This window comes from Vigna unguiculata, chromosome 1 (genome assembly GCF_004118075.2).
Source record: "Vigna unguiculata cultivar IT97K-499-35 chromosome 1, ASM411807v1, whole genome shotgun sequence".
Lineage (NCBI taxonomy): Eukaryota > Viridiplantae > Streptophyta > Magnoliopsida > Fabales > Fabaceae > Vigna > Vigna unguiculata.
Window position 1 is genome coordinate 3793304 of NC_040279.1, and position 25629 is coordinate 3818932.

At 38.2% G+C, this 25629-nt stretch overlaps 1 protein-coding gene across 5 annotated transcripts; it reads right to left on the reverse strand.

The window, feature by feature from the left end:
- Nucleotides 1-148: 148 nt before the first annotated feature.
- On the reverse strand, nt 149-25286 carry LOC114173722 (protein LNK2-like). 5 transcript variants are annotated; one of them, XM_028058306.1, is made up of 9 exons: nt 25044-25286; nt 24808-24918; nt 14643-14985; nt 14345-14474; nt 13480-13789; nt 8235-8921; nt 7975-8132; nt 813-1186; nt 405-732 (listed from the first exon to the last, which is right to left on the reverse strand). In XM_028058306.1, exons 2-8 carry the CDS (start codon nt 24829-24831, stop codon nt 844-846), a joined length of 1995 nt encoding a protein of 664 aa, XP_027914107.1. In that variant the 5' UTR covers nt 24832-24918; nt 25044-25286; the 3' UTR covers nt 405-732; nt 813-843. The 5 variants fall into 5 exon arrangements, with proteins under 5 accessions (XP_027914092.1, XP_027914107.1, XP_027914124.1 ...); XM_028058323.1 differs by lacking the exons at nt 24808-24918; nt 25044-25286 and adding exons at nt 19490-19680; nt 20016-20415; XM_028058291.1 differs by lacking the exon at nt 405-732 and adding an exon at nt 149-347 and having other exon boundaries at nt 24808-25130.
- Between the last annotated feature and the right edge of the window lie 343 nt (nt 25287-25629).

A 25629-nucleotide genomic window follows, 5' to 3' on the forward strand; every position in this document is an offset into this window, starting at 1 on the left:
AACCATGTGTCCTCATCGCCATCATCTCCCCACAATCTATTTCTTTCATATTAAGAACCTGAACAGTCCTCAACGTCAGACAACATAAAAAGCGGTAACAACTTGCAAAAACTCTGAGAATTAAATAGCTTATATCATGCACTCAAGCTGCAGGCAAGGACGAAAATGTTTACTGAAATTAGGTAATTAATCTTACAGCACGTATTGAGTGGACTATCAAAATGCCACTAACAATCTACTTTGCCTTCAAAAAGCATTGCAAAATATAAGCATCGACTTGAAATACAATCAAAGGGAAATGGGGAGACTAACCAAGTAAACTGTCCCATATAAGATTGCCAGTCAACCTGAAAATTTAATTAAAATGAATACAAATATTATAGCTTGATATGTCTCGGTTAGTGTTTTGACAGAAACGGTGAAAAACTTAAATTCAAATAAAAAATCGCAAGTTTATGACTCAATCTCAAATGGTGACAGAACATACAGAAATACGACACAAACTTTAAACCCTGGTCTAAGTCAGTCAGTCAAAGACTTAAATTTAACATCTGAGTGCGAGACATTTTGTTGCAGTTATGAACGAAACAACACAGCACTCGCGACCTTAAGTATGGTCAGATACTGATATACATACTCCGTCATGTTTTGAAACAGAAGAAACGATAATAATATGATAACCATGAAACTGGTTCCCAGGATTCTACAGCCATAATTGTGCTTGCTTATGATCTGAGTGAATGACAATAAAATAAAACATTTGAATTACCAGTAAATACATATATAATTGAAAGAAATAAGGAAGCATTTACCCTCAAATATCTGGAGAGCCCTCTTTCTTCTTCATTGAGAGGCTTCAAGTTCCTGTGTGTTGGATGCATTTTCAGAAGTGTCTACGCAGGGACTGTTTCTAATTTGATCCATAGACTGGGTATCAAACCAGGAATTCTTCAGCCCAAGGTGAGAAAGCTGTTGATTGTTTTTCGAGTCCTCATCTGGTAAGCAACTCATGGGAAAGTTCACCAGGTTAGCTGCTTTGCTTTCACATTGCACCTTAGTAGAAACAGGTGACTCAAGCTTGTCAGAATAGTTCTGGGTTAGCTCCATAGGACTATGAAAAAGTAAATGGGCTACGGTTCTATCAATGGGATTCGTCTCTGTTTCAACATCTGGCATCCTGGCATATCTGTAATACCAACATGGTTCATACAGTAAAAATAGTTAGCAACATAACTTTACAGTTAAATCAAGGTGATGATACATAGCATCTTTAAAATGCAATCAACCTACTCGAGATCATGGTTGATACCGTGAAAACAATGACGGTTCTAAAATTCATTGTTTTTATACAAGATAAACATGCTTATAGTTATACTGCAGTTTGGAGATAATACTGAAATATCAAATGGAGTCATAAGCTGGTTTAGTGGTTGAAAGGAAGAGAAGGGAGGAGAAAGTCGGGGGTTTGATTCCTCCTATTAACAATTTGGAAAAATAAGATTGGTTTTGTGAGGTTTAGAATGGAGGATAAGAGAGGGTGTGGGTTCAACTCTTCCTCTAACAAAAATTAACAACCAATTGCCGATTAAAAAAAAAACTGAAATATCAAATAAGGTAAACTATGAAATAAGATTAACATTAGAGGGTCTAAACCAGGACAAATGTGATAGAGATGAAAATCAGTTGAAGATGGGATCCCACCACCCAAAAAAAAATACTGATTTGAAGGCACGGTCAAGGTCAAATAGCAGAAGTATTAATCTTGGATGAAGAGGGTAGCAATATATTTCGAAGAACATGATCCTCTAGCTGGATTGCAACAGCCAAGAATCTAAATTCAAGAGCTCTGGTATTCTTTCCCTTTCCCCTATTTGTTTCTGTTAGATGATATAATATTGTGTTTAATAGTTGGGCTCAGCCCATTATGTATTTCTGGGATTTGGCCCATTATCAATATAAATAAACTGTCCTTTGTGTAGGGTTTACACAAGGGAGATTAATCCCAAAACCCTATTTCATCTTATTTTACATGGTATCTAGAGCTTAGGTTAGTTTACTACAGCCACCGTCCCGCCGCCGCTCATTGCCGCCGCTTCTGCCGTCGTCACCGTCGCCTCCGCCGCCGCCGTCACCGGAGCTGCAGTTTCGACCGACGACCAGACGGTTTTGTTCGTCTCGGCCAGGCGACTCCAACGCCGCAGATATCGCCGCCATCGGAGTTCTCACGCGCCTCCACGCGCCGCCGCAAGCTCCGGCAGCCGCCACCTCTCCGCCGCGCGTGACGGCGCGTCGCCGGTCGTTTTCTGCGCCGATCAACTTCGCCTGAATCGCCTTCTTGAGCTCTTTCTGAATCTGTGGTTGTTGTTTCAATCGGAGCACCTTGAATTTTTAGGGTTTCTCCCTCTATGGCTTCTTCCGCTGCCAATTCGGGTGTGTCATCTTTAAGCACTCCGCTGTCTGAACCCTCTGTTTATACCAACTACGTCAATTTGCATTTATCCATTGACAAGTTGGATGGCACAAATTACGCGACATGGGCATCCGATATCAAACTTTGGCTCAAGAGTCAAGGATATGAAGATCATCTCACCCAGAGTGTAACTACAGTTGCTGCAGATGAAGTTTCCCGCTGGACGAAAATTGATGCCCAATTATGCATTGTCATTAAGTCCACCATTAACTCTTCGCTGAAACAAATGTTTCGTTCATATGAAACATGTTCAGACGTTTGGGCACAGGCCAAGTTGTTATACACCAATGACACTCAGCGTCTTTATGGTGTTTGTCAGGATCTTTTCAAAGTTGTTGCTCCGCAGAGTCCTGGACCCATGGCTGAATATTTGGGCAAAATTCATGCCCTTCTGCATGAGTTTAATGAGTTATTGCCTCCGGCCTCCACTCCAGCTGAAGAACTTGAGCAACGGTCAAAGTTCTTTATGTTGTTGGCATTACATGGTCTTTCTGATGAATATTCCCATGTTCGCGACCAGATTTTGGGGTCTCCTGTTGTGCCCAACTTCACTGCTACTAGTTCTGCCCTTTTACGTGTGCCAAGAAAACAAATCATTGATACATCTACTTGTGCTGATGATTCCTCAGTCTTGGTCTCTCAGCGGGATGATCGCAATCGTTCTCGCAAGCCGGGAAAGGGACGACCCAAGTGTGGCCATTGTGGCAAATTAGGCCACAAGATTGACAAATGTTATGCTCTACATGGACGTCCTCCTCGGTCTGCTGCAGTAGTTCACTCTGATCCTCCTCCCCGATCAGCGACTGTGGATCCTGCTTCATCTGATACCGCAGGGCACCCTGCCATTTTCAATGACTTTCTCAAATGGTATGAGGAACGTCAGAGTTCTAGTTCCATTACATCTGCCTCTGTTGCACGCACAGGTACATCATTCGTTGGCCTGACTCACTCTGATTCTCTTGGTCCTTGGGTTCTTGACTCAGGCGCCACAGACCATATTACTGGTAACAAATCTTTGTTTTCTTCTTTGTCTTGTCCGGATCATTTACCCTCAGTTACAATGGCTGATGGGTCTAGAGTCTCATCTCATGGTGTTGGTACTGTTAATATTTTTCCATCCATATCCATTGATCATGTTCTTTATGTTCCTGGGTCTCCATTCAATTTATTATCTGTCAGTCGACTAACTCGTTCTCTTGATTGTATTATTTCCTTTACCAAAGATTCTATTTGTTTATAGGACCGGAGTTCGAGACACATGATTGGCACCGGATGTGAGTCTCATGGTCTGTATCATCTTCGTCCTCCTTCACATGTTGGCGCAGCTATGGAATCACCATCCCTTCTTCATGCACAATTTGGTCATCCCAGCCTTGCCAAACTGCAACAACTTGTCCCCAGCTTGTCCAAGTTATCTAGTTTGTCGCGTGAGTCTTGTCAATTAGGAAAGCATAGTCGTAGTTCGTTTCCTTGTAGTTGCTCACAACGAGCTTTGTCCCCTTTTGCATTAGTTCATTCAGACATTTGGGGACCTAGTCGTGTTAAGTCTACTTTAGGTTTTCAGTATTTTGTTACTTTTATTGATGATTATTCAAGATGTACTTGGTTATATTTAATGAAAAATCGTTCTGAGTTGTTCTCTATTTTTCAATCATTCTTTCATGAAATTAAAACACAGTTTGGGGTTTCTATTCGAAATTTGCGGAGTGATAATGGTCGTGAATATCTCTCTCAATCCTTCAAACATTTTATGGCTTCTCAGGGTATTCTTCATCAAACATCATGCGCTTATACACCCCAACAAAATGGAGTGGCTGAGCGCAAGAATAGGCACCTTATTGAAACAACTCGCACTCTTTTAATTCATGGTGCAGTTCCTTCACATTTTTGGGGTGATGCGGTTCTTACTGCTTGTTATCTTATTAATCGCATGCTTTCTTCAGTCTTGCATAACCAAGTTCCTCATTCTATTTTATTTCCTCACGACCCTCTTCACCCTTTACCTCTTAAAGTCTTTGGGTCCACATGTTTTGTTCATGATTTTAGTCCTGGCTTGGATAAGTTGTCTCCGAGAGCCCACAAATGTGTCTTCTTAGGATTCCCCCGCTCACAAAAAGGGTATAAGTGTTTCTCTCCTTCCCTCAACCATCATTTTATCTCCGCTGATGTCACCTTTGACGAGTCTTCTTTTTACTTCACACACCCCTCTTCTCGTTGTGAGCCACCATCTACTATTATAGATATCCCTGTTGTGTGTGATCCTCCTAGTGTGCCCACTTCCAGTGCCACCTCGGATTCTCCTCAGCCACCTCCGAGTGTACCTATTGCGGATAGACCACCTCTTCAGGTTTATAGCAGAAGACATCGTTGCCAACAACCAACACATGACTCACATCAAGTGCCGAGTTATTTGTCTCCTCCGGTTCCAACAACTGAGTATGATCTTCCCATTGCCCTTCGTAAAGGTATGCATTCTATCCGTAATCATTCCCCTCATTATGCTGCTTTGAGTTATCATAGAATCTCTCCATCTTTCTATACATGCCTTTCGTCTATTTCCTCTTTGTCAATTCCAAAATCTTTAGGTGATGCATTAGCCCACCCTGGTTGGCGTCAGGCCATGCTTGATGAATTGAGTGCTCTCAAGCATAGTGGAACATGGGATCTTGTTCAATTACCATCCGGGAAATCTGTTGTTGGTTGCAGGTGGGTCTATGCTATCAAAGTTGGCCCTGATGGCACTGTTGACCGTCTCAAAGCTCGCCTTGTTGCCAAAGGTTACACACAGATCTTTGGTTTGGATTATGGTGATACTTTTTCTCCAGTGGCCAAGATGGCATCTGTTCGCTTATTCATTGCCATGGCTGCTCTTCGCCAATGGCCTCTTCACCAACTTGATGTCAAAAATGCATTCCTCAATGGCGATTTGAATGAAGAAATTTATATGGAGCAACCTCCGGGTTTTGTTGCTCAGGGGGAGTCTTCTGGATTGGTTTGCCGTCTTCACAAATCTTTATATGGCCTAAAGCAGTCTCCTCGGGCCTGGTTTGGAAAATTCAGTAGTGTTGTTCAACAATTTGGCATGTCTCGCAGTGAAGTGGATCATTCAGTTTTTTATCGTCACTCCAGTGCTGGATGTATCTACTTAATAGTGTATGTTGATGACATTGTTCTCACAGGAAGCGACAACCTTGGCATCTCCCTCTTAAAGCAACATCTTTGTCGTCATTTTCAGACCAAAGATCTTGGAAAACTCAGGTATTTCTTGGGTATTGAAGTAGCACAATCCAATAGTGGTATTGTCATATCTCAGAGGAAATATGCATTGGATATTCTGGAGGAAACTGGATTAATGAATTCTAAAGCAGTAGAAACACCCATGGATCCTAATATTAAACTTCTACCTAAACAGGGGGAGCCTTTCTCAGATCTTGAACAGTACAGACGGTTAGTTGGAAAGTTGAATTATCTTACTGTTACTCGTCCTGATATTTCCTTTGCTGTTAGCGTGGTGAGTCAATTCCTTAATTCCCCATGTGAAGAACATTGGAATGCAGTTATTCGCATATTAAAGTATATCAAAAGCTCTCCTGGAAAAGGTTTACTATATGATTCCAACTCTGATACAAAAGTTGTATGTTATTCAGATGCTGATTGGGCAGGATCTCCTTCCGACAGAAGATCTACTTCCGGATATTGTGTCTCAATTGGTGGTAATTTGATCTCTTGGAAGAGCAAGAAACAAAGTGTTGTGGCAAGATCTAGTGCAGAAGCAGAATATAGAGCTATGGCTTTAGCCACATGTGAACTTGTTTGGCTTAAGCAATTGCTTCAAGAATTGCAATTTGGAGATGTCACTCAAATGACACTCATATGTGACAATCAGACTGCTCTTCATATTAGCTCTAATCCTGTCTTTCATGAGAGGACCAAACACATTGAAATTGACTGTCACTTCATTCGAGAAAAAATCCTATCCGGGGACATCAAGACCGAGTTTGTCAACTCAAGTGATCAATTAGCAGATATTTTCACTAAGTCTCTTCGAGGACCTAGAATTGATTATCTTTGTAACAAGCTTGGTACATACGATTTGTATGCACCAGCTTGAGGGAGAGTGTTAGATGATATAATATTGTGTTTAATAGTTGGGCTCAGCCCATTATGTATTTCTGGGATTTGGCCCATTATCAATATAAATAAATTGTCCTTTGTGTAGGGTTTACACAAGGGAGATTAATCCCAAAACCCTATTTCATCTTATTTTACAGTTTCCGCTGCAGTTTGCCCTCTTCGCATGAAGAGTTCTACAAATGACTACCAACCCCTATTAGCTGTGGTCATGCCTCCCTTTCTATGGTGCGACCCTTCCACCAACATACCAAATCTCCTATTAACCTCCTACTATGCACCTCTACCTCCAACGAACCTTCCCAACTTGCACTGATGATTATTTTGATGTACTTGGTTGTTTTTAATGAAAATAGGCTTTAGGGGAATTAGGCTTGGGCTTGTGACAGATATTGTAATGGTTTGAACAAAATTCTCTGCTAGGGTTGGTGTAACTTAACCAAAATATTTATATCTAGAATGTTTTGTACTTTTCTACTTCACCATAGAGGAAACTATGAAATAAGATTAACATTAGAGGGTCTAAACCAGGACAAATGTGATAGAGATGAAAAATCAGTTGAAGATGTGATCCCACCACCCAAAAAAAAAAAATACTGATTTGAAGGCACGGTCAAGGTCAAATAGCAGAAGTATTAATCTTGGATGAAGAGGGTAGCAATATATTTCAAAGAACATGATCCTCTAGCTGGATTGCAAGAGCCAAGAATCTAAATTCAAGAGCTCTGGTATTCTTTCCCTTTCCCCTATTTTTTTCCGCTGCAGTTTGCCCTCTTCGCATGAAGATTTCTACAAATGACTAACAACCCCTATTAGCTATGGTCATGCCTCCCTTTCTATGGTGCGACCCTTCCACCAACATACCAAATCTCCTATTAACCTCCTACTATGCACCTTCCCAACTTGCATTGATGATTATTTTGATGTATTTGGTTGTTTTTAATGAAAATAGGCTTTAGGGGAATTAGGCTTGGGCTTGTGACAGATATTGTAATGGTTTGAACAAAATTCTCTGCTAGGGTTGGTGTAACTTAACCAAAATATTTATATCTACAATGTTTTGTACTTTTCTACTTCACCATAGAGGAAGATTTGAACTTCCAAGACTATAATAGCAAGAAACTCAAGCACCAGATAATTTACTTATAATCTACTCCCAACTTTTTCTGTGTTTAAATTTGTCCATTAGTGAGGTAAAAGGAAAAACACAGAACTCGGTAACACCAGAAATTTTCACATAAACCTATGGCATTTTCCTCCTATTCTGCTGTTGATGAATCATGATTGAATGATACTGAATTGATAATAAGTGCACTTTGTAAAAGCAAAAGTAATGGCCTTTAAAGTTGTAGTGCATTTGGTAGCTTTCCTACCTATTTTGTGTATTGCTTTCTTCTCTTGCCACAACTTCAAGTTCGTCTCTGCTACTTTTGTTTGTACTGCTAGTATCACTAGCATAATGCCTTTGAGTTGCACTTTGTGCCAACCGGAACAAACTATCTCTGATGCAGAGTCTTATTTTGAGGTCCAACTGTAGAAAAAGTTTGCCTCGGCATTGTAGCCATATCAAGATTAGTATACAAGGAAACAATTAAATATATTATAATATTAGCTAGTATCAATTCAACCATACCTTTGATATAATATCCTGAAGCTGGTACAATATGGTGTCTTCAACAAAATCATTTCCAACTGCCACTGACATTGTATTAGAATCATCTTGTTCAATAGGTGGATCTGGAGCAGGAAGAATTCTTAGATCTTCATCAGTCCCGTCACTGAGATGACTTTGGATGTCTGGAGGGCATTTCTGGGTGCTTGATTTGGTATTACTAGGGACTTGATGGCCCAATTGTTGCCGTTGTTTCTGAATAGCAATCATTGCCTGCATTTGCTGCCGCCTCCTCAATTTTTCAATTTTCTCCTGAGGAGTCATGATTTGAGGTTTGACCGAGTCCACAGAATTTTTCACAGGATTCACTATATCAGGAGACACTTCGTACCCAGAAAGCACAGGCTGCTGCCTAAGATCACCTGACAGAGTCTGCGACAGCATTGGCATAGCAGGATATGTACTAGTAAGGTTCTCATACACAGAAGAAGCCACATAAGGATTTACAATATTCTGAAATAAGGTTTCAGCTCCTTGGATCTGCTTTTGTTGACCAAGAATTGGAGAGGGAGAAGATTGTATGACAGATGGTGATAATTCATTCTCAAATTGTCTAGCCGGTGCTGCTGAAGGAGACCAATTACCATAAAAATCTTGTTTTACCTGTGATTTTTTCCGAGTTTTCAAAAGATTCTTTTGCCTAAAAACCTGCATATATATGAAATGAAAGAGATCAGATACTTACTTGACTTTGAGAAGGAAACAGGTATAAATCTTCTGCTAGAGCTGTAGCACATAATTATGCCAAGGGGATTCAGCCATGTATGATAGACATACACATCTAATCAGAATAAAAATACACCAAAGGACAAATATAAGTGCAATTCTAAACACAAAAATGTTTAAGCAAAAAAGATATCCATCAGGAAAAGAACCGGTGCTTTCTAAAGAAGCTAAATTGTATTGCCAAAATGAGAAGGTATAGAAACCAAACAACCAAATTAGTTCCCAAGTGACAGGACTAGAGATATCAAACAAGCAATGTTGGTACGGTGCACTTATGGATGAAATCAATAATATAAATGAACTAAGGATCATTTGCCCATGTATCATTTATTTTCAGTTACAACTATCAGTTGTCCATTCCAACAGCAACATGGCGACTATCACTAACCCTAGTAAATATACATAGTAAATATTTTATTACCAATATTGATAGTTGCTGAAGGTAACATTTGTGATCAAAGTTAGTAACAAAATATATTACTTAAATTGATAAATTACATTCATTTGTAAACTTTAGAGTAATTATAATTAATTTTTCTCTTTTACTCAATACTCTAAGAATTTGTGTTTGGTATCCTGAGAATCTGCCCCAGTCTTGCCTTGAAGAAAAATTTCACAATTATAACCTGAGATTTAACAAAACATATGAGGATGAAATTAAAAGAAAATTGTTGCAAGTAGGGTATTAATTGCATTACTAGAAGTTGGTAGAGTATTAAATGTATTATTAGAAGTTAATAGAAGTTGTAAGAAGATTCTAGAGATCTCTTTATTTTAGTGTTAGAGTTCTGTGTATATAGAGGCTAATGTATTGATTCAAATGAATCAATTGAATAACAATCTTCTCTCTTTTATATTATTTTTTTTCTAGTTGGTATCAGAACTCCCAATCTTGGGAGCCCCCTTTCTAATTGAATAACAATCTTCTGCATTTCTTCTCCATCTTAGCTACAGTTCCTTTTAGGGTTGCCTGAAGTGCACCCATTTCTTTTAAATATTAGAATTGTCTGAAGTGCACCCAACTTATGGTTTTGTCCGTTCTTGCACTCTGTTGTCTATCGGAGTTGCTGCCGAACCTTCGTGAAAGTTATCATCAAACCTTTGTCGAAGCTGTCGTCAGACCTTCACTGGACATTCACCAAAGCTATCGCTAGCCCTCGTCGAAGTTGTTGTTGGAGTAGTCGTCGAGCTTTCTTGTTAGAGCTTTTGCCATTGCCCTGCCACATCTGGAGCATTTTTTTTTTCTTATTGTTCTCTTTTAATTAAGAGGAGGCTAAGGAATCCTGTTATTTAATTAAGCATGGAAGTTCAACTAAGCAATGTTAAGCTTCTAACTTCAGAGATGCAGACACTACGTGTTGAAATTGAACGTTTGAAATCTCTTTTGGAGTCCACCAAAGTCACCTTCTGGTGATAGCTCTCTAGCTATGACCGGTAAGAACTTCAATTCATCTTTTAATGTTTTTAAAACTTTATGTAAGGACTCTTGGGTTCTCGACTCTGGTGCCACAAACCATATAACACCTCATTTATCTCTTCTAACATAATATGTTCCTTTTTTCGGAAACCACATTAATGTTGCCAATGGAACTCATATACCAATAATTGGATGTGGTAACATTTCCTTGTTGCTATCCCTCAATCTTAAAGATGTTATTCATGTTCCAAACCTTTCTAATAATCTTATTTCCATTATAAAATTTACCCATGACCTAAAGTGTTTTGTAACCTTCTTTTCTACTCATTGTGTTTTCCAAGATCTTGCTACGGGGAGGACGATTGCAACTGTTAAGGAACAACAAGGATTGTATTGTTTTAACAACTTAGGAAGTAAAGATAGTATTAGTGCACAAACAGGTATCTCTTGTCTCCAATCTTGCACTACTTTTGAGTCCTCTCAAATTTGGCTTCTCCTTGTCTAGGACATCCCTCCTTTCCCGTTATAAAGTTCATGTTTCCTTCCTTATTTTCGAAAGAGTATGTGGAGTCATTTAAATGTGATGAATGTCAACTTGCAAAACACCATAGGACCGATATCCTCCTAGTAATACAAAGAGTTACCATCCTTTTGATTTAATTCATTCTAACGTTTGGGGGCCTACATCAAACTATAGTATTTCTGGTGCTAAATGGTTCGTCATGTTTATTAATGATTGCCACCCGTGTTACATGGATTTTCCTCAAGAATGAAAAGTTTGAAGTTTTTACTTTATTTGCCAAATTCTTCCGTATGGTAAAAACACAAATTGGGAAGTCAAACAAACATTTATGCTCTGATAATAGGAGGGAATATGTAAATCATGACATGTCTAAATTCCTTTTCGAAAATGGTATTGTTCATTAGTTTACTTATGTGGATACACGACAACAAAATGACATTGTTGAAAGAAAAAATAGGCATCTTCTTGAGGTGACATAGGCACTTATTTTCAAAATAAATGCCCTAAATTTTATGGTCGAGAGGTTGTCCTCACAACTGCCTATATTATTAACCGAATACCCTCTCAAGTCCTAGATGGTCAGAGTTTGGTTGAGTTCATATCTTCCTTCTTTCCATCAGTTCCTTTTCACTCTAGTCTTCATAGTCAGGTGTTTGGATGTATTGTGTCTGTTCATATACATAGTCAAGATCCGTGGAAAGTTAGATCCTAGAGTTGTTAAATGCATATTCGTTGGTTACGCATCTAATAAAAAAGATATCATTATAACCATCTTCCGAGAAAGTTTTTTACATTCATATATGTTACTTTTCATGAAACTAAATCTTTTTACGACCGTCCTCAGCTTTAAGGGGAAAGTTCTTTGTAGCTGAGTCTTCTGAATATTTTGGATCATCTTTTAACCCATACAAGAACCAACTCTAGCCATGACTGGTAAGAACTTCAATTCATCTTTCAAAGCTTCTAAAACTATATGCAAGGACTCTTAGGTTCTAGACTCCAGTGCAACAAACCATATGACCCTTCATTCATCTCTTTTAACCTCAAATGTTTCTCTTTTTGGGTAACTACACTATAATTGCCAATGTGATTCGTATCCCAATAATTGGAGGAGGTAATGATTCTCTTTTGCCCTCCATCAACTTTAAAGATGTTCTTTATGTTCTAAAACTTTTGATAATTTTATTTTCGTTCAAAAACTTACCCATGAGATGACCTAAAGTGTTTTGTAGCATTCTTAGTCTATGTTTCCATCTTGTCTCCCATCTAGGGCATTCATCCTTTTCCGTTCTTAGTCTATGTTTGTTAATAGACACACAAATCTAAAGTAGAAGTAAATAAAGGACTCAGCACCGGCACCACAGTGCTACTGTTTTATTAGAAGTATGAAATCCAGAAAAACGGAGAACAATGGTTGTCATGAGCACACTATCACCTCAGCCAAAAAAGCCTGTCAAACCTCCCTCTCTCTCTCCTCCCCCCTCTCCACCTATATTTCCTCCTGCCCTTTCTAACCATAAAAGGATCTCTAAGATTCGCTATTCTCTCTCCTCTTGCCATCTCCACTAAAACCGTTATCACTCCCCCTCTCAGATTTTGCTTGTAAGCCCCAATTAATGGTTTTCCATTTTTTTCTTTCATACACCCTTTTAACCTCTTTTTGTTTCTCATCTTCTTAGTTCTGGGCTTGATTCGTATCAACACCTCCCCCCATAAAATGCACCTTATCCTCAAGGTGAAACTCTGGAAAAGAATTTTTCATTTGGGATAAACACTCCCTGGAATTTTCGCACGTTAGCATATATTTCCACTTCACCAGGACTTCCCATTCTAGATCTTCCTTCTGTCTGATAGCCAGGATCTCCTCTTATTGAGCATTTAGTTCCCAATTTTCAGTCACACATTTGGGAAGTGGCTACACATTGACTTCCGCTGCCATAGTGGGTTTTAATAAAGATACGTGGAAAACTGGGTGTATCCTGCTGCCCTTTGGTAACCTCAGTTTGTATGCAACCTCCCCTATTCTTTCAATGACCTCATATGGCCCGTGGTAAGATCTAGTTTAGCTAATGTTTAAGGATTCTTTTATATTTTTAACTCCTAATCTTTAGATTCGCAACAACCCGTTTGCTGTATACAATGTACCTTGGTTTTATGGCGAATCGATAATCAGATTTACATGGTCTAAGCATGAGTTTCCATAGGCCACCAAATGGAGGAACCTATTGATGCAGAAGCTTCCCCTTAGTTGCATATTTATTGTATAAAAGAAAAAACAATATTGTCCGTTGCAGATGCATCCAACATAAAGGATTCACTCGTTGCAAAGGTTTCCCTGTAAACTTAATCCAGCTTTTATTTCCTTCATAAATTGTCCCAAGGTTCCCACCTTTGCCATTTTGCTCAAACACCAACTATATTACAATAAACAACTATTGAACACATTGTCTAAAGAAGAAAAGTGAAACAATTATTCATTTAGTCCACTTTGCAAATTGATAAATAATAAAAAGATTCGATCATTGGGAAAATTGGCATACCTGTTGTTCCTTTTCTGTAGGCTTGCTTCTAACTCCATCATTTCCCTCAATAGCTGTGATTGTGCACAAATTTTGTAAAACTTCGGATGCAGGAATCCCAATCTTCTCAAAGCTGAGGTCCAACGATTTGTCATCATTAGTTTGAACATACTCTTCTTTGATTTCCAAAGGATCAGCTTCGTTAATCAAAGCACCAGAAGAACTTGGTGTATCCAATGGTAAAGGTGCTGAATTGTTGCTCACATCTTTGGAGGACCAAAGATCATTAGAATTATCAAGACTTACATGACCAAATATAGGGTCATCATTGCTGCAAAATCATCACTTGTGAGAATACTCAGTCAGATAGATGCCACTGTGAAATAAATGACTAATAACTATAAGAATATATGTATGTCTAAAAATATTCACTGTTAATCAGAACTCCGAAACTTCTTTTCGATGCTATCTATCACATGAACCATATGAAGAAAACCATGGGGTATAAAACTATCAAGTGACTAGATTTCTAAATTGAAACTTTGGCAAAATGAAGTCATCCTAGTTTAAAGTGTAAAATTGTTAAAATAAAACTAAATTTAATGCCCTTTTTTCACTTTTAATGATTACTTTATCGTTGAACCTTCATAATTTTCCATTCATGTTTGATAGAAGGAATTAAACGTATGATTGAGCAAAGTGAGAGCAGTTATGAAAAGTGATGAATACTAACAGTTCTCATAAATAGGATGACAAGAGAGAGAAAAGTTTAGACCATTTTACACTTCAGTAATTAAGTAAAAAGAGTGAAATGATATTAAATACACTGGTGGCATAATGCTATAACACATGTATTATATAATGCAACAGAGATAATTTACTTTACCTAAAAATTCGATCAAGGTCATCAAAACTTCCTATGTTGGCCCATTCATAATCAACAAAATCACCTTGCTCTTTACCTTCATTACTACTTCGGAAAATTTCAGCATCCTTTTCATTCTGTTTAGATTCTTCTGTCAAGCATTAGTACAATTAGAAATGGCCAAGAATAACTACATATCTTGCATGTTTACTATTTGCTAAGACAAGCAGAAAAAACATCAACAGACAGAGGGGCCTACATAAAAACAAAAATGAATTGACAGGTTTCTGGTCAGAATTCCAGTAAATAGCAATTTTACCAATTCTTGAACTGAATTTGCCAAGTTCTCTTAAATTTTTAGATACTGCAGTACCAAGGGATCCCTGATCCATTTTAGCTGAACTGGACAAAGACAAGTCAGGCCAAGCATGTGTTCCATATCCTGAGACAGGTAATTCTACACTATTATCAAGGTTGGAACTGCTTCTAAGCTTTCTTTCATAAAAATCAATTTTAGCCTCTGGTCTCTTCAACTCTGTGAGCTTAGTCGTAGAAGCTTCCTGATTGAATTCTTTCTTGTTGCTAACACCTTCGTTTACCTCTGGATAAGGCACAATATGATCATCACTCTCACCTCCTTCACCCCATATTATGTTAGCTAGCTGAAAACAATCCATCATTTAACATTTTTATTGATGAATTTGAAAATAATTAACAGAAGTACACTCTAGATATTGACAGTAGTAACATAAATAGACACCAGGAAGAATAGTAATGTGCAAAGCAAGTGAAAAAGACAACAAAATTTACAAAACCTTTACTACCAACTACACTCAACATTTCAACTAATTTATCCCTATTTAATTGTGTATTTTAGTAAAACACCCAACTGATTTGGTATTATCACATAAAAAATTTTAATATGGTTATGATTTTTTGAAAGTCCCACATAGACTGGAGATAAGGCAATTTCATAGTATATAAGTGCGGTGCAAACCTCACCTTACAAGTTAGTTTTGTGGGGTTGAATTAGGCTTAAACTTCACTTCTAACATGGTATCAGAGTCATTGTGCAAAAAAAAAACCTATCCTAACGAGATTTCTTGCACGTTCTGTTCCACCTGCTATTGGGCCTCTAACGGACCACCTATTAATTTCTAGTTCCATGCACGAGATGTATATATCCCGGCGTGAGTGGGGTGTGTTGGAAGTCTCACATCGACTAGAGATAAGGCAATTTCATAATATATAAGTATGGTGTAAACCTCACCTTACAAGCCGGTTTTGTGGGGTTGAGTTAGGCTTAAACTCCATTTCTAACATGATTAATGGATATTAGAGTGATCGTCAGATCACTTCACTACTCCCTTGTTATAACTTTTAGCTACTAATGCAAATCAGGTAGTGTGCAAAGTTTTAAGTTTTGCCTCCTTCTAATTGGTTTGATCCTAACATATGTAACAAGCACAATGATTGTCTTTTTCAGTTCAGACTTCTTTTTTTGGGTTGGCCAATTCAATGGTTCAAACTAGTCTACTTGGGCTAACGTCATGTTATGGATTAGTGGTAGTGGTCAAGGGTACAAATCTCACCTTATTAGTATCACTGGTTTTGTACCCATAGCTAATTGACCACACAAGAAGAAGATTCATGCCGAACTGTGTAGAGTCATCTAGTTCACCCTCCATCACTTCCACTTTCTAGCCACATGTAACATGTGAATCAACATACTGATGGCCTATATAGTACCTCAACATTTTGACAGCCCTATCTACATACCTTGGTTGTATTTATTAATGTTACATGTTTATTGTTTGTTTGTTCTTGTTTTGTAGTACAATTTTATCTCTTTCTGTTTTTTATTTCTCTTTATTTTGTAAGTTTTGGAGGTTACACTAGTTTGTAACCACCCATAACTGCAAGTAAGTTGTATCTTTTCCAAAACTTAATATTAAGTATTGTTTTGACACAGTCACACCACTGTTTTCTCTGTTTATTCCAATTCTAGTATGATATCACAAGTTGGTTGATGATTCACCATGGCCAATCCCAGTTCTAGTTCCCTCCCAAATTTTTCCCACTTCTGTTGCTTAGAAATTGGATGATTCCTCTCATAATTTAGGGTAGAAATGTTCAATATATTATTCTAAGAATACAATTCCTATATACAAGGCTAGAATCCTATTTTAGGAAATATAATAATAGCACCTAGACAATCAAATCCCTATGATTCAGGGATAACATCATACACTGCAATTATAATCTGCTAAATAAGGAAATAATAAAACACAAATCTTGACAGAATTAATACAAATAATAAAACAGATTCTAACACTCCCCCTCAAGTTGGTGAATAAGTATTTTCCATTCCCAGCTTGGAAACAATACTCTCAAAGTTCTTGTTCTTCAGCCCCTTCGTTAGAATATCTGCAAGGTTTTCTTGTGAGGAGACATATGGAGTGCAGATCAGACCACTATCTAATTTTTCTTTGATAAAATGTCTGTCAACCTCAATATGTTTGGTTCTATCATGCTGCACTGGATTATGAGCTATGCTAATAGCAGATTTGGTATCACAATAAAGTTTCATTGGTTCATCCAATTTTATCCTCAAGTCTTCCAAGATGATCTTCAGCCAGAGTAGTTCACATATCCGTTGTGCCATTGCCCTGAACTCTGCTTCAGCACTGGATCTGGCTACCACGTTCTGTTTTTTACTCTTCCAAGTCACAAGATTCCCTCCAAGGAAAGTGTAATATCCCGTAGTTGACCTCCTATCCACAATTGACCCTGCATAGTCTGCATTTGTATATGCTTCCAGACTTACATTCCCATTTCGTTTAAACAAAATTCCCCTGCCTGGGGTTCCCTTCAAATATTGCACAATTCTTAGTGCATCTTGTAAGTGAACCTCCTTCGGTTGGTGCATGAATTGGCTAACTAGACTCACAGCGAATGCAACATCAGGTCTCGTGTGAGATAAATATATCAGTCTACCAACTAGCCTTTGATACATTTCCTTGTCCACTGCAGTATCTTCTTCGGCGCTTCCTAATTTTAGGTTTGGGTCAATTGGTGTACTTGCAGGCTTGCATGTTGTCTTACTAGTTTCTTTTAACAAATCAGTGATGTATTTTTGTTGAGATATGAATATTCCCTTTTTAGAATGGGCCACTTCAATTCCCAAAAAATACTTCAATTTTCCCAAGGTCTTAATTTCAAAGTTCTTGGCCAGATGTTGGCCTAACTGTTGTTGCTCCTCCTCATCATCACCTATCACTATAATATCATCCACATAAACCAGTAACACTGTTACTCCCCTTGACTTAGAGTGTTTAATGAACAAAGTGTGGTCTCCTTGACTTTGTTTAAAGCCTAGACCTATCATAACTTTAGTAAACCTTCCAAACCATGCTTGTGGTGATTGTTTAAGCCCATACAATGCCTTTTTTATCTTGCAAACAGTGTTGGCAGTTGTTTTTCCACCATATCCAGGGGGCAATTTCATGTAGATCTCCTCTTCAATTTCTCCATGAAGGAAGGCATTTTTAACATCAAATTGTTGCAAGTTCCAATCATAATTAGTTGTTAGGGATAATATCATCCTAATTGTATTAATTTTTGCAACTGGAGCAAATGTTTCCATGTAATCCACTCCATAGGTTTGAGTGAATCCTTTAGCTACTAACCTTGTTTTGTACCTCTCAATGGATCCATCAGCCTTGTATTTTATAGTATATACCCACTTGCACCCTACTGGTTTTTTCTCATTTGGGAGAGCAACCAAATCCTAGGTACTATTCTTCTCTAATGCTTCCATTTCGGCATCCATGGCTTGTTTCCATTTTTTATCACTCAATGCCTCAGATAAAGAGGTAGGTGTGGTTGTAGTGTTTAGGCTTGTGAGGAAGGCTTTATGGGTAGGTGAGAAGTTTTTAAAGGATAGGTAATTGGCTAGAGGGTATAGTGGCTTGGTGGTACATTTCCTAGTCTCTTTCCTAAGGGCAATTGGAATATCTAGGTTTTCATAAAGTGGTGTTGAACTAGATTCAGGTTCTTGTACATTTGGAAAATCAATGTATATTAAAGGATTAGGGGTAGTTACCTCAAGTAATGTTGGGTTGGATTGTTGGACATGCACAGATTCTAGAATGGCTTTTGTCTTCCTTGTATAAACCAATTTTTTCCCAAATCTTACATCAGCCCCATCTTGAGTGGATTTAGTGGGTTCCTTTTCTGTTGTTACACTTTTAGTCTTTATTTCTAGTCCAAAACTTAAGTCAGGGAGCATAAGGAGTTCATCTTCATTTCTTGAAGTCTCCCCCTGAAGATGAGTTTGGTGGAAATAACTTTGGTGTTCAAAGAAAGTGACATCTCTTGACACATAATTTTTGGGATGGGGGGTGATAACATTTATATCCCTTTTGTGTTGATGAGTATCCTATGAAAACACATTTTAAGGCTCTAGGATCAAGTTTACCTCTATCACCACTGTGGACGTGGACAAAAGAGACACACCCAAATATTCTTGGAACAAGGTGGTTGGAAGTGGACACATTAGGATAAAAAGAGGACAAAACCTCCATAGGGCTTTTGGAAGCTAGAATACTAGAAGGTAGTCTATTAATTAGATAACATGCAGTGAGAACAGCCTCCCCCCAAAACCTTTTAGGAACCTTATGTTGAAAAAGAAGAGCCCGAGTTTGGTCTAGAAGGTGCCCATTTTTCCTCTCAGCAATCCCATTTTGTTGAGGTGTTTTAACACAGGATGACTCATGAATGACACCTTCTTTTTGAAAAAAGGAAATAAGCCCATGATTAAAGTAATCTTTGGCATTATCGGATCTAATCCTCTTAATGCTAATACCAAACTGATTTTTTATCATGGAGAAAAAATGCTGAACCACATGGCTGACTTTGGATTTTTGTTTTAGTAAGAAAACCCATGTGACACGAGTACAATCATCTATAAAGGTAAGAAACCAACGGGCACCAAAAATATTTGGAACAGTTGAGGGACCCCACACATCAGTATGAATTAAATAGAAGGGAAAAATGCTCATATTATTACTAAATGGAAAAGGAACACATTTGTGCTTAGCAAGTTCACACCCTTCACAGTTGAGACTTGCCACATCTAAGTTGCTAAAAAGGGAAGGGAATAACCTTTTTATGACCCTAAAGGAAGGATGTCCAAGGCGACAGTGATGTAGGAAGACCTTCTCCCTGTTGGTCTTTATTGAATCAAAGAAAAAAGAGGTGTTATTTTCCGGGTCTGGGAGCAGATTTGGATGATCCAAGTAATACAAGTCATTCCATTCTCTAGCATGTCCAATTGTCTTCCCCGAGTACTTGTTCTGTAGAAGACAAACATTGTCATAAAAGATAACATTACATGAGAGATCTTGTGTGAGCTTTTTTATGGAAATCAAACTAACAGACAATTTAGGAATCTGAAGGACATTTTTAAGGGTTATGGATGGGCTTATTTGGACTTCTCCTTGACCTGTTGCAGTCATCAGAGAGTCATCAGCTGTGGATATTTTCTAGTTGCTAGGGCAAGGGGTGTAAGAAGAGAAATGTTTAGGTTGGGGTGTCATGTGGTCGGTAGCCCCAGAATCTAGTATCCAATATGGGTGATAGTTTTTATTTGAGGCATTAAGTCCAAAAGAAGGAAACTTACCAAACGTACCTGAATGTGCCAGAGAACAACTACCTGGAGACTTGTCCAACTTGTTGAGGAATAATCTCATCTGCTCTACTTCATCCTGGTTAAGGTGAATCACTCCTCCTTTGTTTTCTTCATTTGTTGCAGCCCCTATGTGTGCTTGTCCTCCCTTTCTAGTGTTGTCTCCTTTTTTTCCCCACTCCTTGTCACGATTTTGGGATCCCCAATCTCTACTAGGTGGCTTTCCATGCAGCTTCCAACATTTATCACGAGTGTGGCGAGGCTTGTTACAAAAGGTACACCATACTCCTTCACCTTTCTTCTCCACATTGGTTATTCCCCCTTTTTTTGGTCGGCCATCATGGCTGATCCGAAAGCTACCATGGCTGAATTTTCCATGGTTGGGGTTTCTAACATTATTCCCCTTCTGCTTTCTTCACTTCTGACCATAACTATTATTTCATTAATTCCTGGAATTTTTTCTTTTCCAAGGATTTGGACTCTCACTTGATTAAAATCAGAATTAAGCCCCATTAGGAAATCATAGGCTCGATCTTGCTCAATAGACTCTTTGAGCATTGCTGAATCATCTGGGCACTTTGCTTTTATGACCCTGTAATGGTCTAATTCCATCCATAGTGATTTGATTTGATTGGCATACTCTGTAACAGTCTTGTTTCCCTGTTTGGCAGCGACAGTCTTCACCTTCACATCATATATTTCAGCAGCATCTTTAGCTTTGGAGTATGTCTGCTACATGGCATTCTAGATCTCCTTTGCAGAATTAAGAAACATGCAAGTATCAGTGATTTCTGGGACCATGGAGTTCCATAGCCATGCCATGATAATAGAGTCCTCTTCATCCCATTTTGTATATCTGGGATCTTCTTCTTCAGGAGCAGCGTCAGTCAAGTGGTTAGCTTTCCCTTTACCTTTCAAAGTTCTGTGAACAAGTTGGGCCCATTTCAAATAATTCTTTCCAGTCAATCGGTAGGCAGTGTTGAGGTTCTGCAGTTGTTCTTGAGTGTTCTGTGACACAGTGTTCACAACTTCAGCAGTTTGTTCTACCATGTCAATGTATTGTAACCAATAGCAATTTGATTGTTGCGAGAGGAAAAAAAAACACAGCAGCAGCAATGAAGGCTGACTACCCAAAAAAAAATGATTGACAGCAATGAAGGCTGTTCTGAAACCTTAAAGGGATGGTGGCAGCAATGAAGGCTGTTGTCTAGGGTTTTGGTGTCCGCAGTCAAAGGCGGCTCCCAGAATTTGAGAGCTTTGATGCCATCTCATAATTTAGGGTAGAATTGTTCAATATATTATTCTGAGAATACAATTCCTATATACAAGGCTAGAATCCTATTTTAGGAAATATAATAATAGCACCTAGACAATCAAATCCCTATAATTTAGGGATACCATCATACACTGCAATTATAATCTGCTAAATAAGGAAATAATAAAACACAAATCCTGATAGAATTAATACAAATAATAAAACAGATTCTAACAATTCCAATTATCTCCACTGGAAGCAACAAGTTGAACCTGTAATTAAAGCCCACAAACTCCATTAGTTTGTTGTTAATCCCGTTATTCTTCCCTGGTTTCTTTTTGAACGTGATTGTGATTCTGGAACTGTAAATCCTACTTATGAAAAGTGGGAAGTCCAAGACCAAATCTTGCTTACCTGGTTGTAGTCTACCCTTTCCAAGGGTGTCTCATATCGTGTTATTGTTGTCATTCACTCCTATCAGGTCTGGGAGCATATTCACGAATATTTCTCTAACCAAACTAAAGCTCGTGCTTGTCAACTCCGTATTGATCTTTGCAATCAGTCCCATGACACGTAGACCATGCATGATTACTTAAGTCGCATCAAGTCTATTGTTGATGAATTAGCTAGCATTGGTTGTCTAGTTCTTCTTGCTAAACATGTTGATTCTATTCTTGAAGGCCTTTCCCCTTCAAAGTAAGACATGATTTTACCCTAACTGAAAACCTTTCAAAGATATTCCTAACCGGTAGTAAAAAAATTCAAATTCAAGATACCCTTTTCCCCCTTTAAATTTATGCACTTAATTATCAGATTTAGCATAGTTCTTAAATAGTCACTCGGTTACTTCTCGCTATAAATCAGTCAGTTGTCACCCTATATATATATATATATATATATATATATATATATATATATATATATATATATATATATATATAGTTGAGAGAATGCATTTTTTGTTTGCTTTTAAATGTTTGATTCAATTGTTTACTTCATCCTTCACTGAGCTTTTGTTCTGATATAGTATTAGAGCATATAGACTTGTAAAGAAGTGGATAGCAAATCAAGACTACAGATGATGCCTAAGGAGTGAACTTGTCTCCCTGTGATTTTAACATGGCTCCATAGCACAGGAAACCAAAAGCTCTCATCGACCCATACTAAATTAGTTTGTGATACAAAAGCTTAAGGAGTAACTATTGTTTTAAGACAAGAGAAGGAAGTCAATTGATGATATAAGCAGCTATAGAGACACATTCTCCCACAAAAGAAATAGGAACTTTAGATTGAAGTACATAACAACATGATTCAATAAGTGATGGCGTTTTGGTTTAACTACTGATTTTTGTTGTGGCCATTCAACAACACTTGATCCTACAATTACTCACCTGCACAGCATACTTAAAATCACCTTCAATCCAAGGTCCGATCCAAACATTATGACCATCAATTTGACTAATCAAAACCCCAGCCGACCCAAAAGATTATTCCTATCTTACCCATTCAAACAACATCTCTTATCCTAACCAAAACTTCCTTGTCTAAGCTAAACCTTCCCCATTTAACAGAAACTGTCAAATTTCCACTACCTATTAACTCACATATTGCCATCAGGCAGTAATATATCCAGAATGGAGAAGAGCTATGAAGGAGTAATTACACGATTTAGAGTTTAAACTTGGTTCATAACACCACACCACTTCATCACAACAAAAATTGCATTGGATGTCATTGGATATATAAGCTGAAATGTAAACCAGACGGTAACAATGATGAATACAAGTCCTGTTTGGTGGTGGACAGATACACACAACAAGCTGGAATAGATTTCAGACACATTTTCACCTGTGGCAAATCTCACTTCTGTTCAAGTTTTGTTAGCGGTTGCAGTGGCCAAAAAGTGACACCTTTTATGGTTAGAGGTCAAGCATGTTTTCTTGAATAGAGAATTATTTCTACAGGCATTTATCATTAGGATATTCCACTTACAATAAAAATTGAAAAAGTCATTATGGCTTAAGGCAAGCTTCAAAGCAGTGCTTTTGTGAAAAAGTATCCATCTTACTCGCCAATGGGTTCAACCAGCCAAAGCACGATTATTATTTATTTACTGTTGACATAGGAACCACTCTGTACTTGCACATCACACAGTTCTGGATGCACTCCCAGACCTCATACTACCTCTGACGATACTTGAAACTTCCATCACTAATCCCTCTACTCATCCACTGCAGATCCTGCTAACTGAGATCTCTATTCTCTTCCCTTCTTTTTTCATTCTTTATACTCAAAATTCCCTTTCCCGAGAAAATAAATTGTTCATCAATTTTCTCTTCACAACTTTCTACTACCTATTTCAACTGTCGGCAATGCATGGTGGCTCCAAGGTTCAACAACCAAAGAATCTCTCTTTCTCTTAATGTTTCCTTCTCCTCTCATTCTTCTTCAACCTGCCACGGTGGATCTGTGGATCTCAACTGCTGAAGTAAAATTTCATTCAACGGTTTAGAGAATGATTTGGTTCTTTCTCTTGCTTGGACTCTCAAAGCATTTTTCCCAGTCTACGAAGGATCATAATCGGTGAGATTGGGGTGAGACTTATTGTAATGAGTATAAGGTCATCAAGACACGTGTCAACTAATCCAGAAAAGGCACATGTCAGGCATGCCACACATAAGAAGAAAACTAACAATAAATGGAAGGATTTCGTATTGGGAAAGGCATGACAGAAATCTAGTAACAATCTTTTCTTAAAATTCTCCCCTTCTCTGGCAGTATTCTTTTCTCCTCTGCTTAAACACTGATTTTAATTTCTCTTTTCTATTCTCAGGTCCAGTAGCAGAATACAGAACACCTATATAAACATAGTTGCATTTTGGGTTCACCATAACCCTTGTTATTATTGACGTTTCAGTTGGGTTGGTTCAATAATAATTCATACGCATATTTCACGTAAAATAGCAGCTCTCATGAGTAAGCCAAGTGCCTTAGTTCCCTGATTACAATGACAGTGTCTTTTTAGTGCCACGCCATCTTCCACTCCCCTGGATCCAAATCTCAAATTGGATGGTCATGATGGTGACTTAGTTTCCAGGGCTTCTTCCTACAGAAGGCTAATAGGTCGTCTCATGCATTTGACCATATCACGACTTTGTCATCACCCAAGTCACTAGTGTAAAGAACGCTGTGCCCATCTAAACAAACTAATATTGAGCAATATTTGTCTCTCTCTACCTATCTATAGATAAGGGTTAGGCCTCCACGACATCCCAATATTTGCACGAAATAAGCATGTAACCAAGAAGAAAAGTAATTTTACAGCTAAACAAACAACATCCCTCACCTCAATCCAGTAATATTTCATATTCCAACCACCACGCACTGACACACAACAAATCATCAAATTCATTTCAACGAGAACCTAAGCAGGTCTACTAATACCAACAAAATTACACTAGAAACTGGATCACATACTAACGAAAAAATTAAACTAAAAAATTCCAAGAGAAAAGTAAAATGTTGAAAAAAAGTACACACCTCTTCGTCGTTCCAATCAAACATCTCATATAATTCGAGGAAACAAACTCGCAAAACCGAAACTAGAATCAAGTATCAGGCACCGCATTAACACAATCATCGCTGGATTCCCTTGAGATCACAGAGAAACGCACTCTATCAAACTAAGTTGAGAACGAAATGGCATCGCTTCGCACTTCACTGATCAACAGACATGCAACAAGTAAAAAAAACGAAGACGAAGAAGCAGCACGGACCTTCACCAAAGCAAAACAGTAACGGAGTTTCGAGAAAGTAAAAGAAACAGAGTAAGATGGGTAGAGAAATGGTATGGTATGGGACGGGGTCGATTGCACGTGACGTCACGTGGGTATGCGATTGGTCAAGAATTGGAGGGTGGGTCTCATGCGTGCGACACGTGTGAGTGAAAACGTATCTGAAGTAGTGGCCAGGAATTGCTCTATCAAATACTAAAGTTTCATTGGTTAAGTCTTCTCCCTCTAGATTCTGCGTTTTATGATTTGGCAGTGTCGTTTTGGGTTTTTCTTTTCTGTGTTGGAGACGTTGTGAGCTGTGTGGGGCCCACCAAGGATCTGTTTGGTGGCTTGGGTCGCTTAAGGGGTCACTTTCAGATGGGCCTGGCGTGGTTGTGTCCATATTATCCGTGAGGAAAAATCAACTTTGGCGATTTTTCATTCACATTTCCAACTACAACCAAACATTAATCAAAATCAAATTCAAATCATAAACCGTTTTCTCCTTCAGGACAGTTTGGTTCTGAACTTCTGTTTGTGCTGATGTTGTGTAACATCTAATATTAGAGGGCTCTGCTTTTAACTGATT